The following is a 26,703-nucleotide window of genomic DNA, read 5'->3' on the forward strand; positions in this document are numbered from 1 at the left end:
AGAGAGAGAGAGAGAGAGAGAGAGAGAGAGAGAGAGAGAGAGAGAGACAGAGACAGAGACAGAGACAGAGACAGAGACAGAGACAGAGACAGAGACAGAGACAGAGACAGAGACAGAGACACAGAGAGAGAGAGAGAAGGAGAGAGATCAAGGGGAGGTGGGACATGGAGAGCAAACGCTGTTTCGCCAACCGCTTCGATGACTACCAGGGCAGCTTGCTAGCTGGCCAGTGCAAGGAGGCTGTAGTGCCGTTGGTCACGGCCACCATCGACCGCATTCTGAAGGAGCTGCCTCAGCTTGGGAGTACCGGGGAGTCTAAGGGGGCGGCGGCCCGTGAAAGCTGCTGCCAAGGGGGTCTGTACAGCGGCGTGGCTGGGGTGGCCTACATGTTGTACCACGTCTCCCAGTGCCCCCTTTTCGCCCCGTCCCGGGAGAGGTATCTCCGTTTGGCCAAGCGGCTTATCGACGCCTGCACCCGCGCAGAGGAGTGGGGGGAGCCGGACGCGGATACTCGCGCTGCCTTTTTGCTTGGGGGAGCCGGTGTCTACGCGGTGGCAGCTTTAGTTTACCACGCCCTGGGCCGGCCTGACTATGTGCAGCCACTGGGCAAGTTCCGGGAGCTGTGTGCCATCTGCGCCCCGGTCTCCTTCCTGGAGTGCGGCTCCGACGAGCTGTTCGTGGGCCGCGCGGGCTACTTGTGCGCCGCCCTGGTGCTCAAGCAGAAACTCTCCCTAGAGGTAAGGATCCCACTTCTTTCTCCCTATGTGCCTTCCCCAACTTCTTCTGCTTAGCGCTCCATCTCTATTCCTCTTTTCCCACCTTTTTCCTTTCACTTCTTCTGTTCGCTCCAGTATCTGTCACAGCAGTGACGTCTGCCACTCTATCATCCTCAATCTTTCCCTTTTTCGTGTCATTGTTTTTGCTTGTCTCCATTCAGCTCTCTTTCCTTTATTTCTTCTCCAATTAGCTTACCCTCCCCACCCCCACTCCCACTTGGGCTGGGATTCTTTACCATCGGACCTTGTTAATATTTTATTCCTGGCTATATGATTTTTTTTAATTAAAAAAAATTAGTCTTAGTGTCTTTCCCCAACTATATTTAGAGACCGGAAGCTATATGTTGGTTTTCTATTTCAAGTGAAAATAGAGCAAAGAACTGCAAGAGACTGTCATTAAAACAAAGGAGAAAACTAAGGTTCTGAGAAATTGAAATGACTTGCCCAAGGTCACATAGCTAGATAGTTAGCAGAGCTGGGGACTCAGGAGATGAATTTCCTTTTTACTGAATCTGGTGCTCTTTCCACAGTAAGCACACTGTTGTGGGATGTTCCCACCAAATATGAAAGGGTTTTCCCTTCCTATGAAACCTCATTCAAAACACTCTAGATATACTTCTCTTTAAAATACTAAAAAATTAAAGACTTTTTTTTTTTTGGCTGAGTTTGCCAGCTATTGTTTCTATGCAGTCATGTGAGAGTAAGTTGCTTCTTCTGACTCCTTGGAATGAAACCAAAGACAAGAATAACTGCCTTGCCATAGGTTTGCTATTTATTTAACATTCAGGCTAGTTTCTAATTCATTTAATGCCTTCAAAAATACTATGGTGAAGAATGGAATATGGCTTTATTAAGTAAATAAATCTTGCATGAAGAACATTCAGCAAGCACTACTAGGGCCTACTATGTGTCAGGCACTTGGGATAGAAACTGGACCTGTGATTTCATTGATATAGGGATCTTCTCCTGCAGGAAACTCCTACCAATGCAGGTCGGCACTTTCTTTGCAATTTGTCTGAGACAGCCGAGAAGTTAAGTGACTTGTCCGAGGTTGCACAACTAGTATGTTTCAGAGGAGGGACTTGAATTCAGATCTTCCTGACTCCAAAGTCAGTCCTCTCTCTATTAGGATAAATTTTCTCCTAGTTGATGACCTTATAAAAGTAAAAAAAGAAAAAGAAAAAGAAAAAAGAAAGAAAAAAAAAAGCCTAAACAGTCTCTGCCCTCAGGACATTACGTTCTATTGGACAAAAACCAGTCATGATTCTGTATTGAAATTATTATGCTTTTCCTTCTTCTAAAATTTGTGATTTAACCTTAGTTAACGTCCCAGATTTTCTTTGCAGGTCATGGGATTCTGATAAACTACTTTTCGGTGCCTTTTTTGAATTGGACTGAATTTAGCTACTCAAGATGTGTTTGGTTTTTTCCTCTCCCTCTTCTGGTTTTGCTTCTAAAAAATATAATTATGGGTGGGTGGAGTGGGGTCAAAAGAAAATATCTTGACTCCTATGGAGTGAAATGTAGCCTCGAAAGGATCATAGTAACTAGTATTGGAATTGTCTGGGGGTCATCACATTTAAAGTTTACTAGGGTCAGAGATAGGTCTATTGAGGATATAATACTTGAATTTTAGTTGGTTTATTTGGGTGAATGAGGTGTTTGAAGATAAGGTAAAACTATATACAGAGATTCTGTGTCAAAAGCTGTAACTGACAAGCTATATCCCACAGATCCACACTCTGTATTTTCTTCATTTTCAGAAGGTGACAAGTCAATTAAAGTGAGATAGGAGGCTTATTCATAGTAAGGGAAAGGCTGACGTGTCTCTGTGATAAAGGCTTCCAACAAAAGTCACTGGCATACGACTTTCTCAAGGGCTATTTTCATAATATTTAATCAGTAGAGCCACAAGTGTTTTTATGTATTTTTACATCAGATTTCCTACTGCTTCCTAGATGCTGCAATGTTTTCGGAATATTTTTAAATTGCATTTTTAGTAGTAACCTTCACCCGCCTCACCATCCCCGGTTATGGTGGTTTGATTGTTCTTTTTCCCCATTCCATTTTCCCCATTCGTTGTCATTGACCAAAGCCCCTACAACAGAAGTATATGGCAGAGTGTGAAGAGATCAAGTCATAGGCAGGAAATCTTGACTATAACAGTTATAGCCTCTGGGCCACAGTTTGGAAGAGGTCAGTTATCTACACAGACACCTCTTTTCCACCCTCCTGCTAGACCATATTTATCTTTTTATATTCCAGTTTGCAAGTCTTTTCCCTTTGTCTCTAGTTCCTAGAAGAAAGAACAACCACTATAAGTAAATAATAGCTGTGAATTTAAGCAATTCTGTCATTTCTAATGTCAGCCACAGGTATTCAGGGTGGAATAGCTAGAGGATGAAGTAGGGTAGGGGTGGCACAAGTAAGAAAGAGAGGTGATTTATGAAAGAGGATGATGATTGCCATTTCCTTAGAAACTGAGCATTGTAGAGATAGGAGGGAAGCTAGAGATGGTCTTAGCATAATCACCTATTCCATAGGTCTTTATCTCCCATGGGAAATTTTGCACCAAGTCCTGTGGATATTTCTTTTTTTCAAAATTTCTCATATTCATCCTTTTATATCCATTGCTACTATCACCACCCTGACCCAGGCTGTCTTATCTCCTGTCCAGATTATTGCAATTATCTTCTATTTGGCTTTTCTCCTTGCTTATAGTTTCTACAAGCTCCAAATTTTCACCTTGTTTAAGATAACGAAATAATTTTAAAACACTGTTCCTCTGCTCAAAAAAAATGGTTTCTCCCCCCCATTTGTATTATACAATATTTTGTATCCCTCACAGTTCTCAGCACTGAATTAGCTCTCATCATGTTTGATTCATTGGTATTAATTGCTTTGATTGATTAAATGATTTTTTTTTCATCTTATTTATTTCTTGAGAAGACTCAGTTCACTTGCTTATCTGGAAATCTTGCTTCAATGCCTCATCATAGCATTGGAGGTGACCCAGGTGACTTCAAGAACAAGTCAGTGCCTGCAGAGAACAGGCTGTGCCAGCTTCTGTCAAGCTGGAAATACTTCAAGTCCAGTCCTGATGTCAAACAGTGCCAGCTGTCTGGGGACCTCTCTACCTAAGTGTGGAGAGCCTCATCACTACAAGGTTGGCCACCAAGTCATGATATTTTCTCAGGTATAGCAATCCATGAAACTATACCAAGGCATGAGTGATTGCCATCAGTCCATTGTCATGCCAACAAAGTGACTGATCTGTTGAAATGTTGAAAGGGCAGTGGTGCAGGGGAACCAGAGAACCTGAATTCTAGGATTGGATCTGCTCATCCCCTATGTAAACTTAAGGCAGTCACTCAACTTATCTGAGCCTCAGTTTCCTAATCTAGAAAATGAAAGTATTAAACTAAATCAGAGGTGTCAAACACACAGTTGGTGGGCTCTGTGGCACCCATCACTCCTGAGTGTGGCCAGAATCAGATTAAAATGCAAATGGAAAATATTTAACAAAATAAATAAAAATATAATAAGACATAGATAACAGTACTTTTTAAAATCAAACCCATATGTGGCCCACAAGATCCTTCTGTATCTTCTAGTACCCCCTGTTTCTATTTGAATTGATCCCATTGAACTAGATGACACTCAAAGGCCTTTCCCTAGCTCGAAATCTGTGAATAATAATATTATCTTTGTGCTTCTGGTTGTGGTTTTGCAGTATATTATGAGTTTATTTTTAGTTGGTGAAAATGAAAATAAAAACCAGTTAAAATAAGCATTTCATCTAGCCATTCATATGAACTTCTCAAAACTTATTGTCTACAAAAATAAAAGCAAGCCACTTGTGTCTGAATTTTACAATTGAGGTACTTGGACTGAAAGAGAATAAAATATAGAAATAGCTTTCCCAATAATATTTCACTATTGTATTATACTAGTGATTTGGGTACTTTGCATTCAAATACTGAACGCTATTCATAGCCAGTGAACACACTAACTCAGCTAGCCAAATCAGATACACACATAGGCAAATCATTAAACAAGTGGAATTTCTCTTTTTTTCTCCTGTTTTTTTTTTGTTTTGTTTTGTTTTGGTGCTTTCTGCCCTTATTTCTGCTATCTCCCATGATGAAGATGACCATTCTCTTCTGGTGGGTGAGAATTGCAAAAGTTATTGCTTTAAGTCTTCAGTATTAAAATATTGTAAATTGGGATTCTGAGAAAGGGCCACTTCCCTGTGAAATGGAAGCCACCAACCTGGAAAACATAGGGAAATGAGTAAAGCTTAGAACCCTGTAAAAGGAACCCAGCCAACATTTTAAGTTCTTTGAATGGGCTGAGAGGAGTTAATTGTCATTGGGCAACTGGAACTTAGTGAGACGTATAAGAGATGGTTCCAGGGCTTTAGGTCAGAACTAGAACAAGCCTGGAAAGTCCTGAGCCACACTAAAGGGTTTGTGTCTAGACTTAGCCCAAATCCTGATTGCTTGATGGCAGGGCTCCTAATAGCAGTGAAATACAGGGATCCCTATGTGTTCTCAGTTAGTCCAAGATTCTTGGGTCCTCATGAGCTGGAACACTATAATTAACATGATATGGAATATTTTAAGTATTTCATGCCATACGGATTTATACAGAAGCAAATTTGACTGATTCTACAAATATTTTTGGTGGTGGTGGTTGTTTATTTATGGTTAGACATACTCTATGAATTTTACTATTTGTGGGGTTTTTAGAAAATGGCTTCTTTCACAGTGGCTAGGAAAGAAGCTCTTTATTCCCTCATTTATGAAAGAAAAAGATTCCTTCTTTTAGAAAGCCATAATCCCATACTATTCAAATAAGAAAACTGGAACATTTCAGTTATTGGGTATAGATCAATATCATTGGAACAAAATAGTCCAACTAAGGCCAACCCTTGAATTGGTTTCTTAAAAACTTAGGGAAAAAAAATAAATAACAAATAAATAAAAAAATAAAAATTTAGCGAGAAGACATTGTATTAACTACTTCAAAATCAGATAGGAAAAAAAACCCTCAACAGTTAGATAGCTATTGAAACTCCTTTGATGTTTTAAAATTCATCCAACTGAATTTCATCTTTGTGATATAGAGGAGTATTGGCCAAAACTCAAAATGCATCAAATGAATCACTTCTAAATGAAGGTAGTTTTGGTAATATTTGTTCTTTATGTTTTTTTCCGCTATCTTTTCTTAACAGGCAGAATCAAATGTTTTGAGATAATCTTAGGCATAGTTTCTTCGCACCCTCTCTCTCATTAAGATATTGATGATGTGTATTTGCTAAAAAAATTTTTTTAACTTTTCTTTGTATTATAGTTGTTATATGAAATGAACTTTATTTCATAATTTATTTCATAAACAAATTATTTCATAATTTGTTGACTAGTTGAAGAGATTTGAAATATATATAGGTTCTGAAAGAATTAGCATGGGCCTATTGATCACATAAGTTTTTTTCACTGAAAATGGCTTTATGTCCTAATGACCTGTCTATACATTCATTAAAGTTGTTTTGCAATACTGTGGGTAGTAAGTGAACTTTTAAAGTAAAAATGACAGATCTTATTTGTTTCTCATTAACTTGGTTAATTTAATTGATGCTGCTTAATTTAACAAATTGTGCTTACTGTACAGCTGGTTCCAAAGTAATAGCCAATCAATTTCTTCCATGTAGCAGAAATATACTTGAGTAATCTCCAATATAATCCAATTTTATGAACTGTCATAAGCATAGAGACTCACAACTTGTCAAGACAAGTATTACTCTCTGTCATTCAATTTTTCAAACTAGGCATCTGACTGCATTTATTAATTGGATTCAATTAATGTGTTGATACTTGCTTCATTTGTCCCATAAAGGACAATGTTATTCTCATACATTATTTATGCTCATCATAGCACCATTTATTATTCCCCAATTATTTCTCTTTCCCTATGGGTTTAGTTACTAGGGCAACTCATGAAGCTTACAGGCTATTTGACCTTGTTGTTTCTTGATAAGCATTATCTTGTAAGAACTGATTTCATCCATATATTGGTTTAGATTTGTATTGCTGGACAAAGGGCTGTATTTTATAAGATCCGATCTCATTTTATTGAATAGACTTAACCCTCTATAGCACAGTTGTATGGCTCTGACATGTTGAAGTGTGACTTTGCTTTTGATCCCACAAAGAATCATGTTTTCCCAGATTAGATTAGAAAGTTTTAGACATTACTGAGATTACGCCTTGCAAATGAATGGTTGCAAAACAAGCAATAACTGTAGCACTTTTTTCAGAGTAATAGTAGTGGGCCTTGAACAGAATGGATCCCACGTGCTCTAGTAGAGTGAAATGCAGTATCCATGGCAACCATGCCATCATCAACCTCAAGGCAAGCACTGTGGGGCCTCATTGAATTCCCACTCACAAAATGGCTTTGCTGGAAATGTTCTGAGCCTGTTTCCTGCCAGTACTTCTTAGCTAATAATTGCTATGGTGATAAATGTCTAATTTTAACACTCCTAGCAAAGATCTTGACTATCATAGTATTTCAAACACCCAGTATGCTTTTTGTTATAAAAATGCCTTCACATTTTGTATGTGTGTGGCAAAAGAATTGCATGCATATTATAAGCAACAAGCTTATCAGTATATTTGACCATGGTTCTGAATCTAGACATATAAGAATCGACAATTATGTAGCGCTTATGATTACAAAGTAGTACAAAGATAATGTGTGTATGGCATCAACTCTAATCCTCACAACAGTTCTGTGATGTGGATAGCCCAAGTATTGTTGTCTTATCTCCCTTTCACAGGTGAGTGGGAAATGGAAATTAAGGGAGGTTAAGTAATTTGCCTGGGCAGCTAGGTGGCAAAGTGGATAGAACACTGGGCTTAGAAACAGGAAGACTCATCTTCATGAATTCAAATCTGGCCTCAGATATTTACTAGCTGTGTGGCCCTGGGCAAGTCACTTAATCCTGTTTGCCTAAATTCCTCATTTATAAAATGAGCTGGAGAAGGAAATGGCAAACCACTTCAGTATCTTTGCCAAGAAAACCCCAAATGGGATCACAGAGACAGACATGACTGAAGGACAGCCAAGTACATATTTCTAAAAAGTAGCAGAACCAGGATTTGAACTCAGGTTACTGCTTCTCTATACCACAGTGCCTATCTGTGAAAAATGGCTTTTGGTAAAAGAACAAGCCTCCTACCCCTTTTTTTCTTCTTTATTTTATTTCTATCCAAAGAAAACCTTCAGCCACATTGCCCATTATTCATGGAATGGTAGTCAGATCTGTGTTCCTAGTAGAAACAGCAAGACTTAAAGAATGGCATTCATCAGAGTGCTTAAGGAACTGAGCTCTTCTTACTTTTCAGGTAGATAAACTGATCTGCCCAGGGAGATTATGTGTCAAAGCAGATGAAGAAACTAGGCATCATCCCTGACTTAATCCCTTTGAATTATGCCTTTCACTCTCCACGGATCAGACTTGTTTTCCTTTTTAAAGCGGCAGCCCCTCTGAAGAATTCTCTTAGGTATTGACTCATGACTTAGTTCCTGACATCTTTAAAGTAATTCCTCTGACTGCCTTGACTATCAAAGTTGTGTTAGAAGATCCTCATCTTTTCCCTACCCATCGCTCCTTCCCATCACTCCATAGATTCTGATGGAATTTGAGAGACAGTCAATCATCACTTAGGATCTCTGCATTTCAGTGAAAGGAGCATCACATTTGGAGCCATTAGAGAACCTAGGTTCAAATTCCAAGTCTGAAACTGTTTAATCTGTGTAACTTTGGGCAAATTAATTAAACCCTTTGAGTCTAATTTTCCTCATATGTAAAATGAGGGGGTGGAGCTAAAATGACACCTGAAATCCCTTATATCTCTAAACCCATGATCCCCTGTACTTCAGAAAGGGTAGGGATTATGGAGGTACAGCAAAACTATACTAATTTGGATGCCACTGATTCAGAATTTGTGAGAATGAAAGCTTAGTACTTGCTGATTTTTACTGAATAACAAGTTCAAAGTGATTTTCTTCTGTAGGAAGATGTGTCACATCTTGCTAACAATCAAAGGAAATATGTTCTAAATTCAACAGTTTGTTCAAGTCAAGGAGGCAGGAAGGAGATTCCTTCAAAAGATCATTAACTTCTGGGTCCTTTAATTAATTTTTATAGGTTAAAAATGTTTGTTTCTTTATATTCTTATGCTTATAGCTCATGTATGAAGTATAATTTTTATTAATTCATTTTACTTATTAATAAAGGGATTAGTTAGTATAAGTCCATATAGACATACACATTTATTTAGTTGTCTATACTATATGCATATAAATCTAATGTATATTACACTTAAAAGAAATAAATTAACATGTTTAAAATATCCTATAATTCAAACTTTGTTCTAAATCAAAATGTTTTATCACTCCCTTCTCTCCATTATTTACAGTTTGTGAGATTTCATGAACTGTAAGTCAGATGACTCTCTGTTTTAGAATAATCTATTTAGGACCCTGAGGAGATAAAATGATCCACATGCATTTTATTGTTGTGTATTTAGCTTTGTTTTATCTGACTGACACAGATGGTACCCTTAAGTTTCCTAATCATCTCTAACTATGTACATTGAGTCAGAAGGACTGGGTGGGAGGGTATGGATAGTTTAACATAAAACTCAGCCCCCTTTACTGGAAAAATAAATCCAATTACATGTTCCACCAATTCAAGAGCTTCACTTTTCAAAACGAAGGACAACACATTATTACTAAGTGCTATTGTAAGGAATTGTAAAGGAAAGACTAGATTTCTAGAGATCTTTGCAGAAGAAATGGAATGTTTCTATTATGTAAGGAAAGATGGTTTTAGTATTCAAGCCAGAAATTACTTGAGTATTTAGTGATACATGGTTTTAAAAGTCAGAAGTTTCAAAAAAAGATTCAAAGGAAATTATTTATTTTGTCATAAATTATAGCAGAAAAGGCTCTGTTGCTAAACTGACACCTCTCCCCTTGTGCCCTCCTTCCATGTAAATATCTATGACTTCTCCATGTAGGGCAGCTAAGTAGTGCAAATAGATAGAGCTCAGGGTTTGGAGTCAGGAAGATTTCACTTCAAATCTGGCTCAGACACTTACTAGCTATGTGACCCCGGGCACCTCTATTTGCCTCAGTTTCCTCATCTGTAAAATGGGAATACAAATAACACTTATCTCCCAAGATTGTTGTGAGAATCAAATGAGATAATATTTGCAAAACACTTAGTGTAGTACCTGGCACATAGTAGGCACCATATAAATGTCAGCTGCTATTATTACAGAGATTTGTTCCCCACAGTATTTCTATTTCATGTTTTGGGCTGGGCCTGACTCAGGTTAGTTGAATGGTAGTTTATGCTCAATATTGGAATAAAATGAAATACTAATAGGTCATTCAATTTTTTTTAAAAGGAAATTTACTCAGCCATAGCAGGAGAAGGATTCTTGACAAGTCTAGCCATTAAAAACCCTATTGAGCTAATTCAGCTGACCAAAGCTCCTGTCATGATCTACCAGCCAAGCATCTGAGCCCCCTTTGGGGCTTTGTCCTGCTTTGGACTCATGCAATATGACATCAGCAGTCTGAGCCCTTGATAGTCTAGAAGAATATCTTAATACCTTTTAAGGAAAAATAAACCTAACCTCAGTGGAAGAAGGGATTAAGATATTGCTCCTATAACATTCCAGTCACCCCTCTCCTATCCACACATTTAATTAATTTAATTAAGTTTTGTATAGTCTTCTAAGAAAGCATTTATGCAAGACACGAATTATTAATTCCATCGATAATATTATTCATGGCCTTTAGCTATAGAAAGGCAATGTGATGTAATGGGCTAGAGAGTAGCACTCACAGTCCTTTGACTCGTACTGACCATGTGACATCTGGTAAATCACTTAATGCAGCTCTCTATGAAACTATTACTTGCAGAATACTTGCACAGCTGCATTGATAAAGGGCATTTTCTCACCATGAGTTCCCTAGGCTAATGAAATCACAGACCCAGCTTTCCCCACCCCCAAAGATTTTGGAAAATAAATGTATTACCTACCAATCACCATCAAAATGCTGGGCATGTTATTTTCTCCATTAAAATGGCTATAAGCCATATACAGCTGGGTCCCAATGGATATGAACAGTGAATCTCCTGAAGAGGTCACATTATTTGAATTTGTGCTGCATATTTCCATTGGACTGGAACCAATCACCATATTTTACATAATTATAATTTTCAATGGTATAAATTCAGATATATGTGACCACTTCAGGGGATTTCTTATTTGCATTAATTGAGACCTAGCTGTATGTATATATATATATATATTAACCAGCTGTATTTATATTAGTAAAGCCATCTGTTATACAGGTATTTATATTAGTATGAAACAATCGAATTAGATAGTGACTTTTTGTTAATAGTGACGGCTTCTTTTGTTAATAGTGATGGGTCTTCCTTTGGTTTTAGTTAAGTAGCTAGTCAAGTCTCAATTACTGAAATCCAGAATAAAACATTCAGAGTCAACTTATCATATGTTCTGGCAAGCAGTAGTAGACTTGGATATCTGCAAAACTCACTACTGTGGAACCAGATTAAAATCTGATTGGGAAATGTTTAATAAAATAAATAAAAATACAGTACAACATAGATTATGTTAATTCATGTTTTTTTTTAAGTCAATAGGTAGCCTAGATCCCTTTCTATCTGAGTTCAACATCAATACTCTACAGTAATTAAACTTGGACAAGATTTAGTATTTTCATTTAAAGAGTATGCATACATCAGTTTGTAACAATCTACTACATCTTTGTATTTTTTAAAAAAATCAATGTCATCCAATCATATTCATATACCAGACACAATTCCAGGTATTTAACCAATGCAATTCATGCTTTCTTGAAGTTTATGTTATCAAATTTCCATGCAAATAAGCTCAAACCATATTCAAGTGATCCTGGAGCACAGATTTGGAACAAGAAAGGATCTTGGAGATCATTTATTCCAACTTCTTCCTTTTATAGAGGAGGAAACTGATGACCAGAGAGGTTAAGATCATTGCCCAAGGACATAGCTGTTAAGTGACAGCCATATGTGACTATTAAAAAAGATTCTGCCCACGTAGGTGTTAAGAATAAAATTTGGTGTTTGGTATACAGAAAGGTTAGCTTGTTTGTCATTCAATCAGTATTATAGTGTATTGACACCTGATACATATAATGATGAATGTGGACTTCTAAAATCCTGCTTTGGGAATCAATGAAAAATTAAATATTGCTCACAACTGTATTTGTTGTATTTTAGTTCTCTGAAAGATAGCCTTCTATGTAGTGTATATGATGTCTATTAACCAGAATATTGGATTAACCAGAAAATTACATTTTCCAATCATGTCAGATAAGAAAACTTTGTGCATTACATGTGTAAATCTGTCTTGTACAGGACTTGAGGTGTTGGAGCTCATGATGAATGGAGAAGCAAGGAGGAATGCCAGTAGGTTGAGTAAGAAGAGTAAAAAGTAGACAAACTGTTTATCAGAAGACCTGGATTCTAGGCCTGATTCAGTCACAATTGGGTGACATAGGGCAAATCACTTAACTTCTGAGTCTCAGTTTTCTCATCTATAAAATGGAGATATGCTCTACCTATCTCATAGATTTGTTGTGAGAATCTGATGAGATGATGAATATGAAAGCACCATAAAGTATAATATAAATGTAAACTATATGGATTATTCTACAGCGGTATAATTACCCACTTCTTTTTTCCCCCCTCTCTTTTCTCTTTCTCTATCCTGACTCATCCAGGTTAGTGCTGAGGACTGAGAGTGGTATTGCCATTGGGGGCAGCAATTAGTCATTAACAAAAGTGGCAGGGTCAGGCAGTCAGGATAGCTGCAGCAGGGTAGCTGCTAAAGTCATCCCTTTTCCTTCTGACTTCAAGCCCATCCATCACAATTTGGGATATGAGTTAATCCATGTGAGAATCTAATCATTGCTATTCAGTCACCTAGAAGGCAGCCCACTGCAGAAGTTTAATACAATGTGGCTGCATTTTTATTTTGACCTAAATCCTCAACTCAGGTGGGCTCTGGACTCTAGTGCAGTCAGTACCTCATATGAATTTAGACTGAGTCTGATGTAGGTCTGAGAGGACCCCTTCCAGGCTTGAGTCACTTTGGAAAATTTAGAGCACCTCTGAGGTAGTGGGTAAGTTCAAGACACTCCCAGAGACTTCCAAAGCAGTCTAGAAAGTTGCTCAGTAATCTGGACAGAATCCTCCCTAACACCCCTTGTCTTCCTATCCTATCAAGTATGCCACCATGATTTGAAACATCAAAGCATAAGAGGTCCAGAAATAAGACTATATATTTAATTATTAATTAATGCTACATTTAAATAAGTATAAAAAATTCATTGGAGAAACTTTCCTGAAACGCAACTTTTTACCTCCACCTCTTGGAATCCTTGGCTTCCTTCAAGACTCAAAGAAGCTTATACCTTCTACAGAAAGTCCCCTCAGCTGTTAGTGCCTTCTCTTCTCAGGTTACCTTGCATTATTTTATATGTATCTTGTATGTATATATACTTCTGTGTGTATACATATACACACACACTCATCTTTCTCATGAGAATGTAAGTTCTTTGAGGACAGAGACCGTCTTTGCTTTTTCTTTATTTCCTCAAGGCTTAGCACAGTGCCTGGTATATAGTAAGTGCTTAATAAATACTTGTTGATTGATTGCTTGATTGATGGTGGGTAGAAAGATTCCCACTCCATATATACATACATCATTTCCAGTGTTCACCTGCTATTTTGCCTTAAGGCTTTTTATCTTTCCCTTTCTCTTTATCCAGCACATAATCCTCTTCTTTTTATTGCATCCTGCCCTGCAAATAACATATTCCGTTTCTTTGCACACATTTCTGGATGCTGCCTCCTTCGAATGTTCCTGGCATTAACTATGGCTTTCTGAAATACGTATGCACAATAACCTCTTTATTATGGAGATAAATAAGCAAGTTGAAATGTTCATGATTTCATGAAATAAAAAAAGAAACTCTTACATCATTCAGGGATGATGTTGATCATTTGCAAAACGACAAGCCAAAATTTAAAAATCAGACTTTTCAGAGCAGATTGACTTGATCTCTCACAAAAACTTCTCAGCATTCATGGATCTGCCAGTAGAGCCCCTCAGAATTAGTCCTTTGATTGTTAGGGAGATGGGTTAGTTATAGATCTGGTCACATATCCATTTACAGCATGGAGATGGCAGAAGACAATTCCTTTCATAGTGTAAAGTGGGAAATTTGCCTAGTTCTTGACATACTAAAGTAATTACTTGAATGATTTCATGTAGACAAATTGAAATCTTTTGATTGGTAAGCTGAAAGCTAGCTCTTGGAATGTGTCATTTTGGACATGCACAATGTCTAATCTACACATAAAGAGAATATTTGTTTAAAATTTCCAAGGTTTTTAATCACCACTCGGTATTAAAAGTCCCTTTTCCTATCCCTCTTTCCCTTTTCTTTTTCTGCTTTTAACCCTCTTTCTGTTAAGGTTGTGTATTTACACATCAGCCACCAGGATTGATTTTGTTGATTACAAAAGATTTTTCTCTAGAATTTGTCCTCTCTTGTTTTATTCTCCTAAACACAAGGTCGAGGAAGCAAAAACCCAAATTCACACATTCCAAATCGCATATAGTAATATATATTCCCTTCAACAATGCAGATTGCAACCCATTTGTTCCTATTCATTGTCAACAAAAAGAGCTATTAAGTTTTTATGGATAGTTTCTAAATTGATCCTGTTCTAGAAGAAAAAGTACTGGACTAGATGTCAGAAGGACTGGGTTCTGGTCTTTGCTCTAACATTTGCTGTGTACATGACCTTAGGCAACTGATTTCATCTTGCTGAGCCTTAGTTTTCTAATTTGAAAAATGAGGATAATAATGCACTCCCCTGGGTGAGGCTCAGACAGCCTACATGGTGTGGAGGACGTAGCTCTGGACTTGCAGCCTGGAGACCTGGGTGTGAATTCTGGGACCCACACTTGTCAGTTGTGTGACCATTGACAAATCACTTAACCTCCCTGAGCCTCATTTTTCTCATCTGTGAGATAGAGATAACAATACTTATACTACTTACTTGACAGGGTTGATGTGAGGAATGCATCTTGTAATTCTTAAGATGCTGTAAAGGTCTGAGTTATCATCAACCAATGAAATAATGAATGTGAAAGCACTTTGCAAATTGTTTAGCACTATACATATGGATGTGGCATTTTAGTCACTCTTTAGGAAGTATGTTTGCTTAATTGTTAAATGGGTCAACTGTTGATGTGACTCTGGAGTTGTTTGAAGAGAAGCTTATATCTAAACTGTAATAGATTCAATACAATTTTCAGACTTTAAAATTTATGACTGCCTTTTTAGGTGCATGTGTGGGACTATTGCAGCGCAATTATTGGATACAAAGACAAAAGAACAAACAAAAACAAAAAAAACAGCCTAGTCTGTCCCCTCAACTGGCTTGTTCTACTTAGGGATGATGTGGCATATACAAAGATAAATGTGTTAGAAGATAGAGTGTGATGCGGACTGAATGTTCTTAGGAAAATTTGAGGAGGTAGAGAATGCATTCTGGAAAAGGGGACAGATTCAGAAAAGGTTTCATAGAGGGGGTAGTACCATAGCTGGTGCGGTGAAGTCAGGCTATAAAACTAGTTTGGATGCAGATTGTGGAAGACCTTCAGTGCTAACCTAAGGAGTTTGTATTTTATCATTGAACTCTTTAAGCATAAGGACCCGTGTTTTAAGGTATGTAAAATTTCATGAACACCTCAATGAGAGTATTTATACTATTGACATCAGTTGGTTGAGAGTGTACATTATTATGTAAACCTACTCTGAATTCAGTAATGCTTTTAAATCACTTTGTGTCATGTGGTACAGGAGAAAAAGCACGGATTCTGAAGTCAGAGGACCTGGATTCGAATCTTGCTTCCAATGCTTACTTCCTGTGATGGAAACACACTTAATGTTCCTGGGCCTCAGTTTCCTCATCTGACTAACAAAAGGGTTGGAATGGATGGCTTCTGGGTCCTGTTTTATTTCTAGACTGATGATCTGAATTACCCTAGCATCTCTATATATTTGAAAAATATTAATACATGTGAGTGTGTTACTTTAGTCACTCTATAAGAGATATGTTTGCTTAGTTGTTATATTGATTTAAACTGCATGTTTTGTTGGAGCAAAATCAAAATAACCATTCTCAGTGCCTGTAGTCATTCTCCGATCCTTTGTAAAAACATCGAACCTAATGGGTCAGGAACCACTATCCTAGAGGCAATAAGGAGCCACCAGAGAGTTTTGAGCAGTGGAGTGACATTGTCAGACCTGCAAATTAGGAAGATGACTTTAGTAACTAACTGTGTGGAGGCTGGATCATCAGGATGCTATTGAAGTAGATGAAGTAAGAGGTGATGGGGGGGTCTATACTACTAGGGTGTTAGGGTGTTTGGAGAGACAAAACAGATGCAAGAGTTGAAAGAATGAAAAAAGTCACATCCTGAAAAAGTTGTAAAGCTCTTTGGGAGCAATTATTGACTGGCTACTTGAAGTGTGGGTTCTTTGTCACTGCAAAGAGGATATGTCAACATCGTGAATAAGGACAGGGCCTGAGCCCTTTGAGGAAGAAGATTCAACTTTGAATCGGTCTGTTGTCTCCTTAAAGATTTTTTTCCAGTGATGTGGTTGTGCTTTTGTTTGCTGGATTTTCAGTTTAGCTGGTTGTCCTTAATTTCTTGCACACTGTTGAATATGGACATTTGCATACTTTGTTGTATAGTCTCCTGAAAATTATCAGCGTCCCCCATGTGCTAAATCTTTCTTTTGAAGTTGAAGGATTGTGTGTGTGTGTGTGTGTGTGTGTGTGTGTGTGGTAGTGGTGGTGTAGAGGTAAAGGATATGCTGGGTGGGAAAAGTTATGTTTCTTTTCCCTTTAACTGCTGCTGAATGAATGCTCATAATCCAACTCCAATTTTGCAGCATGTGTGTTTATGTAAACTTTTGAAGGCAATTGCCCCACCCAATCATCCCACACTGAGCTTTCTGGATCTCAGCTAACTCTTAGGTCTTTTATCTGTGGGAAGAATCGTTATTAGATTAAGGGCTATGGTGAGTTCTAAGTTGATTGAATTCTTTTTAGTTTAATTTTGGATCTGCAGAAGAAAAGGGATTTCAAAGGTAACTTGTCTCAGTCTTTTAAATAATCAAGCATTTATGTTTAGTAGATTAGTATGAAACTTTGCAAAAGGACAGCAAGAGTGACAAGATGTACCTTTTTATTCCCATGAATCAGTTGATTCCTACCTGATAATTCTTTTTCTGTTTTCAAAAGAAAGCATAAAATAGCTTGATTCTCCAATTTTTTGAAGAGCTTATGAGCTTGGGGGTATGGGGCTGTATATAGTACAGCAAACATAAACCAAAATTTAGGGGGGGTTTGTTTGTAGATCAGGTATCTTACTGAAATGTACATATCTGGATTTCTATGCCCTTCAAAAATGGAGCAATTTCTTTAGCCCTATGGGAAGGCATGGCATTCAACATGCTTTTATAAAGAACACCAATAAAATAAAATAACTCCTGTCTTCAGTGAGCTTATGACAACCACTGTACCGAGAAACACCTGATTTATGAGATTCTATGTATTTGAATCTTTTAAAGAGACCAGTAGTAACTTAACTTGTTCTTGGTAATAATGCTATGCTCTCCTGACTTTGAATCTGCTGCAAACTCTTGCTCTCTCTCTTTTCTTTCAATTACCATTTTTCATTAACTTCAGGTCATTCCATAAATCATTGTTAATGGGACCTTTGTTTCTCTGGCCCTGGGTTCTTGAAGACTGTATCAGTAGAATGCAGGCTGTTGCAGGTTTTACCAAACTGGTCACAGTTTCAAGAATCTAGGGCTATCCCCCTGCCATGCTGAGACACTAGACATGCTGAGTTGTATTTTTATAAGATTTTAGTGGAGAGATAGATAGATAGATAGATAGATAAATAGATATATATATATATGTATATAGAATTCTTTTTTTAAAAAAATTTGGAAGCAGAGTTAAGTCAGGGTCTTGCCCAGGGTCACACAGCTAGTAAGCGTCTGAGGCTGAATTTGTCCTCCTGACTCCAGGGCCAGTGCTCTATCCACTCATTGTGCCACCTAGCTGCTCTTATGTGTAATTCTAAAATCAATAATTACATTTTCTAAAATTCCTAGTGGAAGTTACCCTCTCTGGACTTTGATTTCCTTATATTTAATATGAGAAAATTGAACTATATAGATCTATCTATCTATCTATCTATCTACCTACAGACCAACTTAGCTGCATTTGGAGAGGCTCATTTCTAGAATATTGATGATTTGGGGGAGGGGAGGGTGAAGGAGGGTGAGAGAGGGTGAGGGAGAGTCACAGTAATTTCCAAAGACCATTAACCAAGGTGTAGATATGACAGTGGCTTGAGTGTTCATACAAATCAATTAATAGATTCTTGAAGTATTAATTTAAATATACATATACACATAGTTATGTATTTATGTTTCTATGTATATAAATAGAAAGTCTGTGGGTGGTTTATAATAATGAATTAATAGACAAAGAAAGTTCATCAATATATAACAATTAGTAGATAGTATATGTGATTCTATAAAAGAAAGTAATATAGGTGATAAAGTTGTGCATTTAAGGTAGGAACTGGAAGTCTTTTGAGAGGAAGAGGTTGAAAGGAACTCATTCATCCTGTGATAGAACTGAATTGCTTAGTGACCGTGGGATATCATTTTCCTCTGAGAACTGTCTAAATTGAAATGGCAACATGGACATTCAAGGTGTCATATGGTGAGAACTTTGGAAAGTACTTAAAGAGAGCCAAATTATGACATAATGTGAGAGGCATCAAACACAATGAAGTGGGCGTCTGAAGACCTGAGTTCTGGTCCTTCTATGCAACTGTGTGACCTTTCCCAAGTCACTTCCCTTGTCTGGGGCTCTGTATCCTCATTTACAAAATAAGGGAGTTGGAAAAGTTGATTTCTAATATGTTTTATATGTTGTGATTCTATAAGTTAAATTGAAAGTAATGTACTTGTTATTGACAATGATAACAGCAATAGCTCATGTCTCTATAATACTTTTTTATTTACAAAGCAATTTCACATCTATAATCTCATTAGTTTTATGGTCTTATAATTCCATGTTAGTTTTTTCTGCACAGTAGCATTTTTCTGGATGGTGCAGAAATTATCTAGGGAAAAAAGTTGTATATTCCTTGGCCAGTCACATTGGGAAGACCTCATTCCCCAGAAGTGGGAAATTAAAGCAACCTCTTTCTGAATATTTTTGTAGGTTGTTTTGCTTTCCTTTCCCACAATCCCTCTGTTCTTCATCCTCATCATCTTGGCCATATGTGATTTTGGACTAAAACTTTTTCTTTTTTATTAATTTATTTTTTTAATCAGCAAAATTTTTTTCTTCTCGCCCACTCCCCAAAGAACCCCCCTCCAGTTAAGAACAATGACAAAATACCCCCAAAACTCTTTACAAACATATATGGTCAAAGCAAATGTTTATATTGGCCATAACTTAAAATGTCTCATTCTGCAGTCTGAGTCCTTTACCTCTTTATCAGGAGGTTTCACCTTTAGTCATATGAAATCACAGTTGTTGATCACACTAATCAGATTGCTATTTCTTTCAAAGTTATCTTTATCATGTTGATGTCGTTATATAAATTGTTCTTCTGATTCTGTTTGCTTCACTCTGGATCAGTTCATACAAGTCTTTCCAGTTTTCTCTGAAACCAATCCTTTCATCATTTCTTACAGCACAATATATTACACCATGTTTATATATCATAATTTGTTCAGGCATTTCCTAATTTATGGGCACTTCCTCCGATTCCCACTTTTTACCACTTTAAGAAGAGTTTTAAATATTTTTGTACATCTCTAGTTACAGTTTGTTTTGCTTAAGTCTAATCCTTCCCTTAGTTTGCTGTCCCTTGAATTCCTCCATCTCTTTCCTCTCTTTTCCTTCCTATTTCCATGTTGAGTGAATATACTTCTGCACCTGACTCTGTGTGTGTGTGTGTGTGTGTCTGTGTGTATTTTTCCATCCTCTGACAGCTAGTTCAGATAAGAGTGAAGTTCAAATGTCAGTTGCTCCCACTGACCTTCTCCTTGTTTGTATAGATATCTACTTTAGAACCCTAATTGTGTAAGATAATTTTCCTTATCTTTCCTCCCCTCCCAGTATATTCCTCTTTCCCATTCTTTCCATTCTTCTCAAAAATGATATTTTTCAAAGATCCTCATCCTTCCCTTTGTTGTAAGAAAAATCCTACTACCATTGAAGAAAACACCCCTACATACATTTTTCCCCAGAAGAAATTCAATGTTACTAGGACAGTGCCATACACAAAATAGGTGCCCTGTCAGTTTATTGAATGATTGAATAAATGAATGAAAATTGGTGACAGCAAGCTAGTGGTGGATTTCACTTCAAATAATAATATACTCCTGTTTCCACTTGATGATGTAGATCTCATTCCAGATTTCATATTGAGAAGGTACATGATGATCTTTTTACTGATTCTGCGAGATGAGCAAGAGTGGCTTGGTACCATAGAACGAGGACTGACTTTGGAGTTGGAAACTGGAGGTTCAAATCCAGCCTCAATCATTTACTCCCTCTGTGACATGGAACAAATCTTTTAACCCCTGGACCTCAGTTTCTTCTTATGTAAAGTAAGGTGATTGGACTAGATGGCTGCAAAGGTCTCTTCTAGCTTTAAATCTAGAATCCTATGATATTACTGTCTTTTGGTTTTAATTGATATAAATGTGAATGCCTATCCAGACAAATGCTTTATGCGAAAACCTTTCATTTTAGCTTTTGAGGAGCATTAAAGAAACACTTTGAGGCTGCCAAAGGACAAATAGCCAGAACTGAGTTAAATGTTGACTGACTAAGCAAAAACTCTTCCAACTCCACTCAGTTATGAAATTAGCTCTTGCTTCCCTGAACTCTAAGTACTACTGAAAGATAGCATTAAGACCCTACTTTCCTATGCACTTCTGTAACTTTTTGTGAGCTAATGCCTGAATTGGCATAAAAGGGCAGTAGAAATACCTTGACCTAATTTTTTAGGACAAAGAGAACCTTTTAGTGATGCTTCATGCAGAAGTAAAGGCAAGAAAATAAATGAAGAACCCTTTCCCTGAAATGTCAAGGTTGACATCCCCAGTTTTTAAATTAACTTTCAACCTTACTGTCCAAGTTCTATACCCATATGTGACTGGCTAAGCTATTCTCCGGGGCATGAAATATCTTATCAGCTCCAGAAAATGAGACTATACCATTGACAAAATGCCAGAGTCTCTGCTGGGAAGCTTGCCGACATTTCACCCAGGCCATTGAGTTCTTCCTCAGCTGTTCTGACATCTGCACCTGTCCTGCTGTTCTTTGACTCTGCCAAACTGCTCTCCTTCTCTGAATCATGTGAGAATCTGTCCTTTATGGGATTTGAGAATAGGATCCTTTCAAGAAGTAAAAAGCCCCACTCCTGATGAGGCAGAAGCAACTCCAGTGTGATAACTATAGAACACTCTAGCACAAAGTAGCTGGTCCTTCTGATGTTGTGTCCCGCCTGTCTTGGCAGCACGCCCCAGCATATCTTTCAAGAGGTACTTAGTCCTGCTTTTGTGCTAAAAGAGATATTGGGATAGACTGTGTTTCAATTTTATCTTTGGGGCTAGTGCTAGGTGACATCTTGAGAACTCTTTTAGAGATGATTGTTCTTTGGAATGTCATGTTAAAGCCAGGATATAGAAGTGTAGGGTAGAGGGAGGGGTGTGTGTGTGTGTGTGTGTGTGTGTGTGTGTGTGTGTGTGTGTATTCTGGATGAATGATGGTGGCAAGACGGAAGATTATGTTGTGGAAGAGGCTGCTATTGTTCATTGAATACAATAATGGAGCACCCTTTCCCCCTCCACATCCATTGGGTGTTGGATTGAAGGGGAGAAAGACTTGAAGAAAGGAGACCAGTTAGGGGACTATTGCAACAGTACAGACAAGAGGTCGGGAGGTCTTATTTTAGGATGGTGAAAGGATGAATGGAGAGAAAGGGATGCATGACAGAGAAGTTGTGAGAGTGAAAGGAAGACTTAAAATTAACTTCTACTTTACTGTCCAAGGCATATACTTATTTATATTATTCTCAAGAGCTGTCACAGATGAAACATGCTGTCCACCATTCTGATAATGAAGAGGTAGATTCAAAGTGCAGACTGAGGCCAATGCAGGAATTTGTTTTGTTTAATGATATGTATTTGTGACAGAAATTTTGTTTTTCTTGCTTTCTTAATGGGAGAGGGAGGAGGAGGAGAGATGGGAGGAAGAGAACTTGGGTCTTTGAAAATAAAGTTACATATAAGTTGTTGTGGGTCTCCCATAGGGACCTCCCAAACTATAGTTTTTCTTTCCCCAAATTGGGATCTTAGATATTTACTCTTTGTATGATGAATACAGTGCAGTATTAAAAGAGCCATGCGTGGGGGGAGAGGAAAAAAAGTAAAAAAAGTTACATGATAACTTTATTATATATTTAAAAGGAATAGCAAGTTGTATATAACAGATTTGCAATTTCATGTACAATCATCTTTTTTCTGTACTATTATGCTATGGAAATGCTTGCTTTATTTCTTAATTATTTCTTAATGCTTGTTTTATTTCAGAATAAAGAGTAATAGGATGAGATTGTCTCAATATTCTGGAATGTTTCTGAGCCTTGACATGTGTTCTTGAGAAAGGGGTGATGATAGTCTAGCTGTTAATCTGTTATGTGGTTGATTTTAATGCATTTTCTGTGGCAAGAGGGAAATGATCACTAATCAAAACCTGGGTTGTCCTACTGAATAACAGTATCTCACATTTGTTGTTGTTCATCCTTTGTTCTTGAAGAGGACTAATGATGTCATGAGAGTGATGTCTTTATAGCATTCTAAAGTTTATATGGAAATTAAGAATAGGTTAGGGGTTGTGTGATATAGTAGCTAGAGAGTTCGCCTTAGACTCCGGAAGAACTGCATCGAAGTCCTCCCTCTGACGCATATTGTTTCACTCAGATAACTCCCCTTCTCCCCACTCACACAGCCACTATCCTAGTTTGGGCTCTCATCACCTCTCACCTGGACTATTGCAATAACTTTCTAATTCGTCTCAATGCCTGAGGTCTCTTCCTACTACAAGCCATCCTCCCCTCAGATGTCAAAGTGATTTTCATAAAGCGCAGGTCTGACTATCTCATCCCACAACAGAGGCAGCTACATGATACCATGGATAGAGTGCTGAGCCTGGAGTCTATAAGACCTGAGTTAAAAAATCTGACTTTCGACCCTTATTAGCTATGTGACCCTAGGTAAGTCACTTACTGTCTTTTTGCTTCGTTTAATTATCCTCATTTTACAGTTGGGGATAATAACAGCACTACCAACCGGAGTTGTTGTGAGGATCAAATAAGATAATTTTTGTAAAGTGCCTGGCCCATATTAGGCTCTATATAAATGTTTGTTCCCTTTCCTTCCCTTCTCAATAAAATCCTGTGACTCTTTCTTACCTCCAGGATCAAATTTTAAAGTCTTCTTTTACGTCATTTAAAGCACTTCACCATCTTCCTATCCTTTCAGTATTCTTACCATGACACAAACACACACATATATATATGTCCATACATATGTGTATAAACATGTATATGTATATACGTGTGTATTCTCATCAGACATATATATTCTTCCATACACTTTATGATTCAACTACATTGGCCTCTTTACTTTCGTTTCCTATGGTATAAGATGAGCTCTCCCACCTTTTTGCCTTTACGCTGGCTGTCACTTATTCCTGGAACCCTTTCCGTCCTCACCTCTCACTCCCAGCTTCTCTGGCTTCCTTTTAGACTTAGCTCAAATTCCACCTTCTGCTTGTCGCGGCTGCTGCAGTGGAGAGCATGAGACCAGCTCAGTGCTCAGTAACCCGGAGATGCATGGATGAGGCGGGAGACAGCAAGGTGGAAGAAGCTCTGTTTATTGAGTGCAGGTAGCTGTCTTTTATGGCCCTAGTGATGCATGTTCAAAGCGCGATCCCCTTGTGATAGCCAATCATCAAGTCTGCTGGAGCTCGTGTCAGGACTCATCTCCCAATGAGAAGAGAGCCAAACCAACTGTGGGAGCCGCGTGTCAGCAAAGGAGAGGTCTTGTGAGACTTCCTTATTTTTGCCACGCAACTATGTTGTGACCCTCAGCTTCTGTTGATAGAAACTAGAACTCCCATGGGAAAGTTCCCTCAACAGAGCTCTCATGAGACCGTGAGACATTCACCCTAACACTGCTGAAGATATCTCCTGGTCTTCCCTGACTGCTAGGGGCTTCCCTGTGAGACTACCTTCCATTTGCTCTCAATGTATCTTGTTATACACAGGTTGTCTCCCCCATTCCAATGTGAGCTCCTTGTGGGCAAAAGAGGTGTTTTCATCTTTGTAGCTCCAGTGTTTAGTACAGTGCCTGGTACATAGTGAACATTTAACAAATCCTTGTTGGCCAACTACTTACTGACTGCTGGCCTAAGGCGTCAGTCCTTTGTTTAGTGGGCAGTGGGGAAATATTGAAGGTTTCAAGCAGTGGAGTGACACAATCAAAACAGGGCTTTATTAGATGAATTTTGTGGCAACGTGCCAAATGGTTTGGATGAGGAATGATATTGGAGGCAGGGAGAACAATTTGTAGGCTATTGCTATAATCTAGGTGTGAGGAAATAAAGGCATGATCATGGAGAGCTGTCATTTCTCTCAACCAGTATCTCAACTTGGGGACAGAGGCAATAGGCAGAGCTTTAAGGCTCTTATGAGCTGTCAGGTGGGGTTTGTACAAGGAGGATAATTAGCCCTGGCACTTTACCAGCGAGGGGCAGGTCAAGCTGAGCATTTACCTTATTGTTCAGATTTATCATGTCTGATTCTTCGAGACCCAATTTGGGGTTTTCTTGGCAAAGATGCTGAAGTGGTTTGCCATTTCCTTCTTCAGTGGATCCATTTTGTTAGGCGATCAGGGGTTAAGTAACTTACCCAGTTTCACGTAGCTGGGAAGTGTCTGAGGTTGGATTTGAACTCAGGTCTTCCTGATTCCAGGCCCTATGCCCTATCCACTGAGCCTCAGCTGCCTCATGGGCAGTTAGCACAGGCATCTTAATTGGAGCTAGGAGAGCAAAGCCAAGTCAGCAGAGGAAAGCGGATGAGCAATCAGCACAGTTGACTGAGGCCAAAGGGCAATTCAAATGGCAGAGTTTTGCAAACCATGAGTGAACAGCTATTTTCCAAAGCTGGCTAAGAAAACTGAAGACTCTGGCATATTCATCCTCCAGCTGTTGGAGATGTCATTATACGGAAGCAGGCACACCAGACAATTCCTTGCAGCAAACGTTCATTAAGTACCTTTTATGCACAAGGCAATGTTTTTGGCTTTTGATGTGCAAATATGAACATGACAGCTGCACTTGAGGAGTTTACACTGTAGGCCATGCCCCTGCCCTCATCATCTCTTGATCCACTCACTCTGCCATAAGATTCCAACCCCGGCTGAAGTTGGGAATGGGGAGGAGGGGACAGATGAGGCAGACCTTTCAGAGGAAAAATTAAGAAGATTTGGCAATTGGTCAGGCATGAAGGGAAAGTCAAGGAGACTACTGATTTAAGCTTCAGTGACTGGAAGAAAGTGGCACCTTTAAAAGAAGAGGGGAAATCAAGAGGAGTTTTGTTATCCCTCTGCTATATATTTTCACACTTAATGAGACAAATGTGACTAAATGGATAGAATTTTGACTTAAAATCAGGAAAACCCAAGTCTTGCCTCAGACATTTAAGTAACTACATTACTCTGGGCAAGTCACTTAACCCTTCTAAGACTCAGTTCCTGCATCTTTGAAATAGGGATAATAAAAGCAGTTACCTGACAGGTTTAGGGGGAAGGTATGAAAATGTATATAAAGCTCTTTGCAACCTTTAATGCACTATATGTGTGTACATGCACGCATACACACACATACACACATATGGTGAGATGAGTAGCTTGTTAGGTGGTACAGTGGATAGGGTGCTGTGCCTAAAGTTAGGAAGACTCATCTTCCTAAGCTCAAATCTGTCCTCAGACACTTACGAGCTGTGTGACCATGAGCAAGTCACTTAACCCTGTTTGCCTCAGTTTCCTCATCTATAAGATGAGCTAGAGAAGGAAATGGCAAACCACCCCAGTATCTTTGCCAAGAAAACCCCAAATGGGTTCATGAAAGGTCAGACACAGCTGAAAAACAACAAGCAGCTAGTTGGCAAAGAGCATGTAGCTCTGGACTTGGAGTGAGGAAAACTTGAGTTCAAGTCCTGTCTCAGATACCTACTAGTTGTGTGACCCTGGGAAAGTCTCTGTCAGCCTATTTTCCTCAAATGGAAAATGCAGATAATAAATAATAGCACCTCCATTACCAGGGATGTTGTGAGGATCACATCAAATGAGATAACATGTGAAGTGCTTTGTAAACCTTAAAAAACTATATAAACGCTAGCAAGACATACACACATGCACTCATATGGAGAGAGAGAGAAAGAGAGAGACAGAGACAGAGACAGAGAAACAGAGACAGAGAGAGATTAATTATATTTATTATTAAGTCTTAGAGTATTCTTTAATTGTTTCATGGGTATGTTTCATCTCCTTCAAGGTTCAGACCAGATCCAAGGTCATA

At 38.3% G+C, this 26,703-nt stretch overlaps 1 protein-coding gene across 1 annotated transcript in view; it reads left to right on the forward strand.

Annotated features, from left to right (window-relative positions):
- Nucleotides 1–164: 164 nt before the first annotated feature.
- The window catches only part of LANCL3 (LanC like 3), a 98,792-nt gene continuing 72,253 nt past the window's right edge, over nt 165–26,703 (forward strand). The window contains exon 1 of the mRNA XM_027875421.1: nt 165–737. Coding sequence (XP_027731222.1) covers nt 165–737 — 573 coding nt within the window. The remainder of the gene's footprint in view (nt 738–26,703) is intronic.

This window comes from Vombatus ursinus, unplaced genomic scaffold (genome assembly GCF_900497805.2).
Source record: "Vombatus ursinus unplaced genomic scaffold, bare-nosed wombat genome assembly UNPS02014809.1, whole genome shotgun sequence".
Taxonomy (NCBI): domain Eukaryota; kingdom Metazoa; phylum Chordata; class Mammalia; order Diprotodontia; family Vombatidae; genus Vombatus; species Vombatus ursinus.